General features: G+C 37.9%; 1 protein-coding gene across 1 annotated transcript in view; it reads right to left on the bottom strand.

The window, feature by feature from the left end:
* Positions 1-12,319, bottom strand: part of LOC106881454 (sortilin) — a 53,836-nt gene that overhangs the window by 25,021 nt on the left and 16,496 nt on the right. The window contains exons 4-8 of the mRNA XM_014931842.2: positions 11,588-11,690; positions 11,275-11,424; positions 9,580-9,650; positions 7,092-7,162; positions 4,052-4,182 (exon numbers count right to left, since the gene is read on the bottom strand). Coding sequence (XP_014787328.1) covers positions 4,052-4,182; positions 7,092-7,162; positions 9,580-9,650; positions 11,275-11,424; positions 11,588-11,690 — 526 coding nt within the window. The remainder of the gene's footprint in view (positions 1-4,051; positions 4,183-7,091; positions 7,163-9,579; positions 9,651-11,274; positions 11,425-11,587; positions 11,691-12,319) is intronic.

The following is a 12,319-nucleotide window of genomic DNA, read 5'->3' on the forward strand; positions in this document are numbered from 1 at the left end:
CTGGATATGACAAGTCTAAATGCTAAAGAACAAAAAGAATTTAAAGAAAGTTCTTCTCAACTAAATTTCAGAAGTTTTATAGAAGTGAGTAATCGTTACCAGCGTCGCCTTCCTGGCACGTGAAAAGACATTCGAGTGAGGTCGTTGCCAGTGCCGCTGGACTGGCTCCTGTGCAGGTGGCATGTAAAATACACCATTTTGAGCGTGGCCGTTGCCAGTACCGCTCGACTGGCCTTCGTGCCGGTGGCACATAAAAGCACCCACTACACTCTCTGAGTGGTTGGCGTTAGGAAGGGCATCCGGCTGTAGAAACTCTGCCAAATCAGATTGGAGCCTGGCGTAGCCATCTGGTTCGCCAGTCCTCAGTCAAATCGTCCAATCCATGCTAGCATGGAAGGCGGACGTTAAACGATGATGATGAGTGTATTAGCATAAGTTTATTTTTTGACAGTTTCTTTTTATTATTTTCTTTTAAAGCAAGGGTGGTGGAGCCATGTATTGGCCACAACTTGTGGGTTGCAGCAAGTGAAAGCGTATTAAACAGACCCAGCTGTTGTTACAGTAGTCTGAACAATTTAGCTGTAATATTTCAAACAAAGACAATGGAAAAATCATTTCAAAAGATTTGTTCTCTTACACAAAGTTAGACAATATAATTAATACTATTTTTGCTGGTGTACAAGATGCACTCGTGCATTAGGCATAACCCTATTTTACAAATATATATCAAGGAAAAAAGTAAATTTAGTATGTTTCATCAGATACATACTTAAAGATATTTTGAAGTGATTTCATAGGGGAAGAAATGTGTGAGTATGTGCCTGTGAATACATTATTCTGACAGTATACTGGAATAAACTATGAAACTATAAACTTATAAATATGAAACTAGCTATAAATAAACTACATTGCAAAACTGGTATTTCGAGCTTCTAGTCACAAGGGTGGCTTTTCCACTTCTATCATTTTGTTGCCACTTCATTTGTTGCCTTCTATCTTTCTAGGTGAATTTTTCATTCAGACAAAAATAAAGATTTCTTAAAGGCAACAGAGTCAGTTGTTAATGTAAGACATGTCAGGTGAGTTGTCTATGCTGGAGAAGAGAGTATAACAAAATTTTGTGACCTACCTACAATAACTACTGACATACTTTTCTTTTACTTGTTTCAATCATTTGACTGCAGCCATGCTGGAGCACTGCCTTAAAGCGTCTTAGTCAAAGAACTGGACTCCATGATATTCTTTGTAAGTCTAATACCTAATGCTTATTCTAGTGGTCTCTTGTGCCGAAACTGCTAAGTTACAGGGGCATAAGTACATCAGCATTGGTTGTCAAGTGATGGCAGGGGGACAAACATAGAAAAACACATGCATAAATAAACACACACACACACACACACACAAGCTTCTTTCAGTTTCCGTCTACCAAATCCACTCACAAAGCTTTGGTCGGCCTGAAGCTATAGTAGAAGACACTTTCCCAAGGTGCCACACAGTGGGACTGAACCCAGAACCATGTGGTTGGGAAGCAAGCTTTTTACCATACAGCTACACCTGCACCTATATATTACTGTAAACAAATTTTCATAATCACCACCATAGTCATCATTTAGTGCCTGTCTTTCATGCTGGCATGAATTGGTAATCCTGAGAGCTGCACCAAGGCTCCAGTCTGTTTTGGCTTGGTTTCTATGGCTGGATGCCCTTCCTAATGCCAACCACTCCATAGAGTGTAGTGGATACCTTTTACATGTCACCTGCACAATAGTTTGTGCCAACATTCTGTGATAATAATCCCACTTCTTTCAATATTTTATTATGAATAATCATCATTAAGGTGGCAGGCTGGCAGAATTCTTAGCATACTAGACAGAATGCTTGGCAGCATTTTGTCCATCTTTATATTCTGGGTTCAAATTCTGTTGAGGTTGGCTTTGCCTTTCATCAAAAATTCATGAAAATTAAATCTAACGTTTGATTACTGCTTTATTCTCTTCACTGCATAAATACTCTTAATTAATAGATTTTTCTTTAATTATATTAAATATGGTCATAGATTGACTTTATGCAGACAGTACTATGAATTCTTATAATGATTGGAATCCAATTCTGTCTGCTTACAAGAAAGTTTCAGGAAGAAGTTTATCTCTCATCTACTGAAATATTTGGAGCCAATAGTAATATGGAAATTTCTAATCAAACAAGATAGAGGGAATCAACAAAATATAAGTATACTCTTTTACTCTTACTCTTTTACTTGTTTCAGTCATTTGACTGCGCCCATGTTGGAGCACTGCCTTTAGTCGAGCAAATCGATCCCAGGACTTATTCTATGTTATGAGGACGTAAGCACACCAGCATCGGTTGTCAAGCGATGTTGGGGAGACAAACACAGACACACAAACATATATATATATACATATATACGACGGGCTTCTTTCAGTTTCCGTCTACCAAATCCACTCACAAGGCTTTGGTCGGCCCGAGGCTATAGTAGAAGACATTTGCCCAAGGTGCCACACAGTGGGACTGAACCCAGAACCATGTGGTTGGTAAGCAAGCTACTTAACACACAGCCACTCCTATGTAAAGAGTTTAAAATTTGGATTTGGTTTGCAAGATTCTTAATGAAAATTCATGTCATCATCACCATCATCATCCAACATCCGTTTTCCATGCTGGCATGGGTTGGACCGTTTGACTGAAAACTGGAAAGCTGCACCAGATTCCAATCTGATTTGGCATGGTTTAATGGCTGGATGCCCTCCCTAATTCCAACTACTCCCAAGAGTGTAGTGGGTGCTTTTTACATGCCACTGGCACAGGTACCAGTCACACAACACCAACATCAGCCACAACTATGCTCTTACTTGGCTTGACAAATACAGTATATTGCCAAAGGTCTTGGTCACTTGTCACTATCTCTGAAGCATATTTTGTTATATCTTGGGAGGGTCAATATGCCAATAACAAATACATACACTGGTTATATTTCACTTCTTTTATTATTAGTTAGTTGAAAGGTGGTGTGCTGGCAGAATTGTTAAGGTGTTGGACAAAATGCTTAGTGGCATTTGGTCTGCTCTTTACGTTTTGAATCCAAATCCTGCTGAGGTTGACTTTGGCTTTCATCCTTGCAGGGTTGATAAAATAAGTGCCAGTCAAGTACTGAAGTTGATGGCATCAACTTGCCCCGCCGCCTCTCAAAGTTTCTGGCCTTGTGCCAAAATTAGAAAGAATCATTAGTCAACTAACTAGGGCATGTCATTGATGAGATCATGAGTAGCAATGAAAGGACTATGACAAACCTAGCTGATTGATTAGTTAATTGGCGAAATCATTAACCAACTGATTAATAGTAATCCTCATCATCATCGTTTAACGTCCGTTTTCCATGCTGGCATGGGTTGGACGGTTTGACTGGGGACTGGTAAGCCAGGGGGCTGCACCAGGCTCCAATCCCATCTGACAATATTTCTACAGCTGGTTGCCCTTTGTAATGCCAACCACTCTGAGAGTGTAGTGGGTGCTTTTTACGTGCCACCGGCATGGGAGCCAGTTAGGCGGAAGGTCTGAAATCTGGTGGGAGAGGGTTTGTCAATTACACCGACCCCAGTACTTGAAAGGAAGAAAGTCAAATCAACTTCAGTGGAGTTTGAACTCAAGAATGTAAAGCTGGAAGAAATGCAAAAAAGCATTTTATCTGGTAGCTAATGGTTCTGCTTGTAGCCTTCAAATGAGTAATAATAAAAGAAGTGAAACAGAACCAGTGTGAGTGTCTATTATTTACATAATGACCCTCCCCAGATACAATAAAAAAGTTGACAAAAGCCACGTAAAACAAGACAACATTCTATTGAATCACCCAAGTTTGAAAGAAATCTGGCTGCTAATATCAAAAACACAGATTTTATATTATAAACGCATTTAGTTACACCCATTAATAAGACATAAGCTTAAAATGCAAAACTTACAAGTTGACGTGTAATCACATTTACTGATTATGCATTATCATGTTAACTAGAAATTCAATAAGGAAAGATGAACTCACATCCCTTGTAAGAGTTGTTGCGTAAATGAAGTCTCCTTGTATCCCAAAAGAAACTACTTCGTGTAACAGAGATTTCCATACTTTATAGTCACCACTGGATTTTTTCAATGTATAAACATCACCTTTGTAATCTGTTAAAAACAAACAGAATTATTATTTAGGAGGCATGCATACACTCCACCCACTCTTATTTCCATGTAGACATGCATATGACAATCTGGTTATCTAATATAAAATCATCATCATCATCATCGTTTAACATCCGCCTTCCATGCTAGCATGGGTTGGACGATTTCACTGAGGACTGGCAAACCAGATGGCTGCACCAGGCTCCAATCTGATTTAGCAGAGTTTCTACAGCTGGATGCCCTTCCTAACGCCAACCACTCCGAGAGTGTAGTGATTGCTTTTACGTGCCTCCAGCACAAAGGCCACTCAGGCAGTACTGGCAACAACTGGCATTAAGTACAAACAGAGCTTAGCTGTGCAATTTTAATAATAATAATAATAATCCTTTCTACTATAGGCACAAGGCCTGAAATTTTGGAGGAAGGGACGAGTCGATTACATCAACCCCAGTGTTTCTCATTAGTGCCAACACCATGAAAACAAACACCCAGTGGTTGATGACAGGAAGCGTATCCTGTTGTAGAAACCATGCCAAAGCAGACTTTGAAGCTGAGTGCAGTCCTCTAGCTCATCAGCTCCTGTCAAATTGTCTAACTCATGCTTGCATGGAAAACAGACATTAAATGATGATGATGAGGACACACACAGAGACTGACTGACTGACTGTTATAAACAATTCACTTTAGTATGGACAGAAAATCTTATCTTAATATATAAAGCTGAAGTTGTGTGTCTGTGTGAAGCCGTTTTTAAAGTTTATAGAAATCCACATTTTCCACATTTTCGTAAAATTTTTTACATCAATTGAATTTTCTCGATGTGAACTTTCCAGTGCAGTAATTAGATTTTTTAAAATTCCGTTTACTTTGTGTGATTTAAGGGAGATTTGACTGTTGTTTCTAGCAACTTTTATATTTCTTCCCTTCTTCCTGTATCAGCGTTCTTATAGAGAGTAAGAGTAAATGAGGGAAAGGGAGAGAGAGAGAAAGTAATACATACAAAGTCATAGATTAACTTGGTTACATTTTACACTCTTACTTCTTCCTCTCTCTCATTTAATACCTTTCCTCTACCTCTAACATATTTTTCATACCATAGAAACGTAAAAACACACACGACCACACATACGTGATCTGTGACAACATACACATAAACAATTCAACATTATAGACATAAGATTTAGTTTCTGTTTCTTATATAAACACGTACACGTATTGCTATTTTATAACTGTCTTCCGTTCTCTCTTTCTCTCTTCATTGCTACCATCTCTATTCCTTTCTCCCCCCACTCTCTCTCTCACAAAACATTCACTACAATATAACTCATGTTCGTCAATGTTTGGTAAATATACCACGATTTTCATTAGGGTGTTAGTGTTAGGGTTTATATATCACTCTCTCTCTCTCTCTTTCCCCCTCTTTTACTCTTACTCTTATATATTGAGCGCATAATTATTGCATTGGAAAGTTCACATCGAAAAAATTCCATTGATGTAAATATTTTAAAATTCTGTTTACTTTGTGTGATTTAAGGGAGATTTGGCTGTTGTTTCTAGCAACTTTTATATTTCTTCCCTTCTACCTGTACACACAATCATTGACTACAATATAACTCATGTTCGTCAATGTTTGGTAAATATACAACGATTTTCACTAGGGTGTTAGGGTTAGGGTTTTAGGGTTAGGGTTTAGAGTTAGGATTAGGATTAGTGTTACGGTTTTAGGGTTTTAAAGTTAGGGTTAGGGTTGGGTAATCGTGCAGGTGTTAATATGAAAAATTACAGAAATGTGAAAATTACCAACCCTGCCATCTATTATAACTTTTGTTGATCTGTTTAATATATACATAGATTATGCTTCCAAAGAAGAGAGTTTGCTGGGGAAAGAAAGCAACCAGTTTAAAATGACAGCAACAGACTGCAGCAATTCACCAAATTCCAGAAGCTACTTTGAACATAATGCAAAATGGTGCATCAACTTCTTCTGCCTAATCTGATAGAATTCTGGCAAAACTGTGTAGCAACAGATCGCCAGTAATTGCTTCATCAGAAATTGCCATCCTACCTCCTGCTAAAAGGGATTACCCTGCTATATATAATCAGGGCAGCGCAAAAAGTTGTTTTGCACAAGCATTTCTACAGCCAATTAGACGGATGAAATTTACATACGCTTAATAATGTTACACAAAACAGCCTTCAGACTTTCCCTATTAATTTCATTGTCTTTTGAATTATGAACATATTTACATCATAAGGGTTTTTCCGTTGTAAGGCTTTCTTTTTTAGTTGATTTTCACCTAGCAAGACTTATTGTAGATGGCGTAATAAGTCACACCCGGACAAGGTCGGGTTATACTGCTAGTATTTTAATAAAGTAGCAGATATTATCTGTCCGCATTGTAAGTATTTTTATGAAATATGCTATTTTTCTCCTCATCCATTCAGCACAGATACAGTGGTATATCTACAAGTTACTCAAATCAATGAGAGAGCTTCTACATGGTCATGCGACTTGCTAGAAATAGCAGCCAAATAATCCTCCAAATTAAAAACTATTACTACCATTATTATAAAAGGAACAACACATTTGTCCAATGTAGTCCTAGTTAAGCGATGTCTGAAGACAGGATGGTCATCATTGGAAAACTTTTGATTATAGGTAAGCTTGAATATTTTAAACTTGGGCTTCAACAACACAGTATTATAGAGTTACTATTTACCCAAGAGAAAGACCACTATACCTGCCCCAAGTATGCATTACATTTATTACATCAAGTTTCTATTGAATCACTCAAGCATGGAAGAGCTATTGCTGTTAATATCAAAAACTCTGATCTTACATTACAAATATTATATAGGCATTAAGTTACACTCAGTAATAATACAACATGAGCTTAAAATGCAAAACTTACAAGTTGAGGTATAGGAGTTATTCTTCTCTGATATGTAGACAGTATAATTTTTATCATGTTTTGAAGTTGACCTGAAAATGACAAAAAAAAAGAAGTCTAACTACTACATAATAGAATTAGATAGAGCAAGTTAGTATTAAAGCAAGCTATTATCAACTAGTGACATAGTTTGAACAATGTATTTCATGTAACACAACACAACTAATTTGAAAATGAGAATGTAAGGCTGTGCACCTAACATACAAAATATAGTTAATATGTCATGTTAAGTAATTTGATTGGTAATTTTCGCTCTCACTCTCCATTTATATATATATATATATATATATATACATATATATAAACTCAATCAACATTGTCATAATGCTTACTTTTCCATAGTTGCAGGTGTTGGACAGAATTCAACTCCCACCTCTTTCAAAGCAAGGTAATATTTCACCTTGGCCAGACATGTTTTCATGGAAGATTAGAAATGAATGGTATTGCCTGTATGATGGTGACTCATTTACAACCATAACACAATGTCATGACAAAGAGACACAAATATGTGTGTATTATCATCATCATCATCATTTAACATCTGCTTTCCATGCTAGCATGGCTTGGACGATTTGACTGAGGGCTGGCAAGCCAGAAGGCTGCCCCAGGCTCCAATCTGATCTGGCAGAGTTTCTACAGCTGGATGCCCTTCCTAACGCCAACCACTCCGAGAGTGTAGTGGGTGCTTTTACGTGCCACCAGCACGAGGGAATCATTATCATTTAACATCTGCCTTCCATGCTAGCATGGGTGGGATGGTTTCACAAGAGCCGGCCAGGCAGAAGCCTGCACCAGACTTCTGTGACTGTTTTGGCAGGATTTTTACAGTTGGATGCCCTTTCTAACACCAATCACTCAGCAGAGTGGACTTAGTGCTTTTTATGTGGCACAAGCACAGGCGAGGTCAGTTTTGGCAAGGTTTTTACAGCTGGATACCCTTCCAGACACCAACCACTTCACAGTGTGGACTGGGTGCTTTTAAGTGCACCTGCACTGACAGGGTCACCAAGTACTTATATTATATATATATGGCTTTTGTTAAGTAGCATCAATTTTTACAATTCCGTAAATAATAATAATAGTATTTTATAAGCTTATAAGCAATCACCCCGCAATGACTAAAAACAATAGTCTAATAATGGGGCATATAAGCCCTTGACAGAAAAAAGTAAGTTTTCCTGTATGCGTGGGACTTGAACCCACACCTCTTTGTTTTCGTGACAAGAATGCTACATATAGATATATATAGAGAGATAAAGAGAGACACACACACACACGATGGGCTTCTTTCAGTTTCTGTCTCTAACAAATCTACTCACAAGGCTTTGGTTGAGCTGGGTCTGTAGTCAAGGATACTTGCCCAAGGTGCCATGCAGTGGGATTGAACCTGAAACCTTGTGGTCAGAAAGCAAACTTCATAATTTCTAACAGTTGCACAAAGCCACGATATATTCTGAGAGAAGTACAGTTGAATGAAATGACACCCAGTACTTAGCTGGTACTTTGTTTTGTTGATCCCAGAAAAAAATGATAGACACAAAGAACCCCCAGGATACTTTATACTCACTTTATAGAAAGACATAATAGCACAAGGTATATCATCTGTCCCTCTACTTTCAAATATGCTTGCAGTAGATTTTTATACTCCTCCTCACTGCCGCCGTGACCATCACCACCAGCAATATAATTTTATATTCACTTCTCATGCTGGCATGGGCTGCACTGGTCAACATGGTCTGAATCAGTTCTTATTTGTTGTTAATGTCTTCCTAGGTGAGTTGAATGGCTATGTTTCAATCATGCATTTCATTTTTGGCATGGCCTCTAACACTAGATGTCCTTCGTACCACCAATCACTTTACAGAATGTACTGAGTGTATTCTATTAGCGTCAGAAGTTGTTATATCCTCAACAAGACATGACTGAAGGGTCTTCTTGGCCCCACATTTTTTCCATTTGTTCCACAGCCACTTTGTAAAGTGTACAGGGTGCATTTTATTCTGACACCAGCCCTTAAGACAAAACAGTCCTCATTGCTCAATGCTGTCACTGTTTATTCCAGACTCGACCAATGGACTGAGGAGAAAAAGTGTTTGTAGAAAATAAAGTCAGGTGAGATAGAAAGAAGAGGAAATAAAAGTGAATGATGTGACAGTATGGAAGAGGAGGGAGGAATGAGAGAAACAGCAACAGCAGAGGACATTGAGGAAAGATACTAATGGAAGTGAAATGCTTGCTGACAAGAGAGAAGTAAGTGCAAGTGATAGTTATGGAAATGCTTGGAAGTAAAAGAGTGCCATGGATGTCAACAATGAGAGGCTGAGGTGGGGGGTGAGGTGGCCAGAAGTATAGAAAGCGGGATGGTTGTTGGTAAGAATTTTGATCAACAAGTGCAGCGAAGTTACTAAAAGCTCGCAGGAGAAACAAGACAAATAGAAAAAATGCTTACCAAAAGAATAGATTAACGTTTGAAGCAATAGGTTTCCAATGCCTTCCACCATCACTTGAAATATGGAGTTGCTGCAAGAAATTATAAACAAGATTTAAAAGCAATTTTTTTTTTTTTTAATATATATTTCTCTCTCTCTCTTACTTATACACACACCAGAGTTGAAATGAAGTATATGAAAGTAAACCTTTTAGATTCTAAGCTGAACCTTTTAGACTGATCACAAAATACATCCTGTCTATGTTACTCTAACAGTTCTCTTTATTTAGAAATCAACTCAATACATTTCTACCTGCATCATCTCATCAGATCAACTTATTATAATTAAAAAAACGATAAACGTCGCCCTTTCAAAACCTAGCCAGGCTCAGGGGCCCGGTTTCCATGGTGTATGTGTTCCCCCCAGCTGGACAGGATGCCAATCCATTGCAGCGTTACTCAAGAAACAGGAAGAAAGAGTGAGAGAAAGTCGGGGCGAAAGAGTACAACAGGGGTCGCCACCACCCCCTGCCGGTACTCGTGGAGCTTAGGTGTTTTCGCTCAAACACTCACAACGCCCAGTCTGGGAATCGAAACCACGATCCTCCAATCGCGAGCCCACTGCCCTAACCACTGGGCCATTGCGCCTCCTTATTATAACTAGGTCTAGCCTAATTAAATTTCTCCCCATATCTTTACTGCACATCCCACCACTGACTCTCAATATTTCTTCAGCAAGCATATTCCATCTGTATTACATATCAGCATTGTCCTTTTACTGTAAGTGGAAACCATGACAGCAGCTAACTTTCTTTTCTGTTTACAAAGTGCAAATCCTCATCATTTTGTATCCGTTTGGATAGATGGTTTGACTGGAGCTGGTAAGGTGGAGAGCTGCACCAGGCTCCAGTCTGTTTTGGTTTAGTTTCTGTAGCTGGATGCCCATTCCAAACACCAACCACTCCACAGAATGTACCGGGTGTCATATGCATCACCAACAAGGGTACCTGTCACACGTCAGCATGGGTGCCTTTTATGTCTCCAGCACAGGTGCCTTTTACATTTCACCAGTATGGGTGCCTTTCATATGTCATTAGCACTAGCCACAACTACGATTTCACTTAGCTTGATGCATTGAAAATTAGAATATATTAGGACAGTACATAAACCACAGACACTTGGGTTCACTAACCATAAACCACAGACACTTGGGTTCACCCTCTTCATCTCACTTATACTAATTCTATACAGAAGTACTTTGCCTAATTAGTATTTTCCAGATCTGAGTGTCTCTGGGACACCCATCTGGCCCACATTTTAATCTCCAGTCAATAATTTGCAACAATTCAAATCTGAGATTAACTGACACTGACTGTAACCAATTATGTTGATCCTGATTCCTCCAAAATAACTGCCTTTTCTTTATTAACTAATCATATAAGTTTGTTCCTTTGCAACACACATTATTTTAACTTTAGAAACCAAGAAGAGGAGGTGGGTACTTGGAACATTAAAAAAGAAGTTCCGAGACTAGCTATACTAAATACAGATTGAGTAATAAAAATAGATGGTCCAATAATATAATCCAATGAATAACAACGAAACTCTTTAATAAGAGACAAGTAGAAATAGAAAATAAATACCAGTACCTCTTATGGGATGGAATGGAATGTTCCAGCTAAACTAATGCATAATCATAAACTGACTCTTACATACCTTTTTCTCAGACTCTCTAGTCAGTATGTGGTTTTCACTGATGTCATTAAATACCAATGAACCATCCAGGTCAAAAAGCAATGGTGCTTTTGTAAAACTCTTGCCACCATCTTCAGTGATAAATAAGTTAGAGTAGGTAATAACATAGATCTGAAATAAGAAACAAGAAGTTCTATAGTGTTAAACTTATATATCTTATAATAGCAGTGGGAAAGAGAAACAGAACAGTGAAAAGGAAGAGAGTGAATAAATGTTAGAAAAGAAGAAAGCGGCAAAAGAGAGAAAACTATATGCAAAAGGGTAAGAATATCACCTTTTTCACATTGGACTTATGGTGCTGCAAACCATTGCGCTTTCTGATAATATCATTTTCCAACAATGAACTAATTTCTTTAAAATTTCCTCCAAGAGTGTCACTGTAAATTAAATTTAACAAGTAGCAGTTAGAGACAAGTTAAAACAGAAAACTTTCTATTAACAAGATACACAATATATATCTAGTATCAAATAACTTGTAAAATATATACTGTATTTTACTTGTGTATAAGTCACATCCCTAACTTTGTGTTAAATCTTGGTACAAGAAATTTTTCCTTCATGTATAGGACCCCAGTTTTTTTTTCAGTTAAAATCAAGTATAAAATAATGCAACTTATACACAAGTAAAAACAGTATATAGAATACAATATAGCTTATGGTATTGAAATAGCAGCTAGCATTTAAAAATTTCCTCGTTAACAGATATCGGTTTCAAATTTTTGGTAAAAGGCCAGCAGTTTCAAGGGAGGGGTTAAGTCAGTTACATTATCCCCAGTGCTCAACTGGTACTTATTTTATTGACCCCCAAAAGGATGAAAGGCAAAGTCATCTCCAGCAGAATTTGAACTCAGAACAAAAAGATAGATGAAATGTTGCTAAGCATTTTACCCAGCATGCTAACGATTCTGCCAACTCACCATCTTCTCTTGTTAAGAGATATTAAGAAACTAAATAGAAAATGTTTCAATTTGTATACTATATAGGAACTCCAGGGTACTGAATTGAC

The sequence above is a fragment of the Octopus bimaculoides genome, chromosome 4, assembly GCF_001194135.2.
Source record: "Octopus bimaculoides isolate UCB-OBI-ISO-001 chromosome 4, ASM119413v2, whole genome shotgun sequence".
NCBI lineage: Eukaryota > Metazoa > Mollusca > Cephalopoda > Octopoda > Octopodidae > Octopus > Octopus bimaculoides.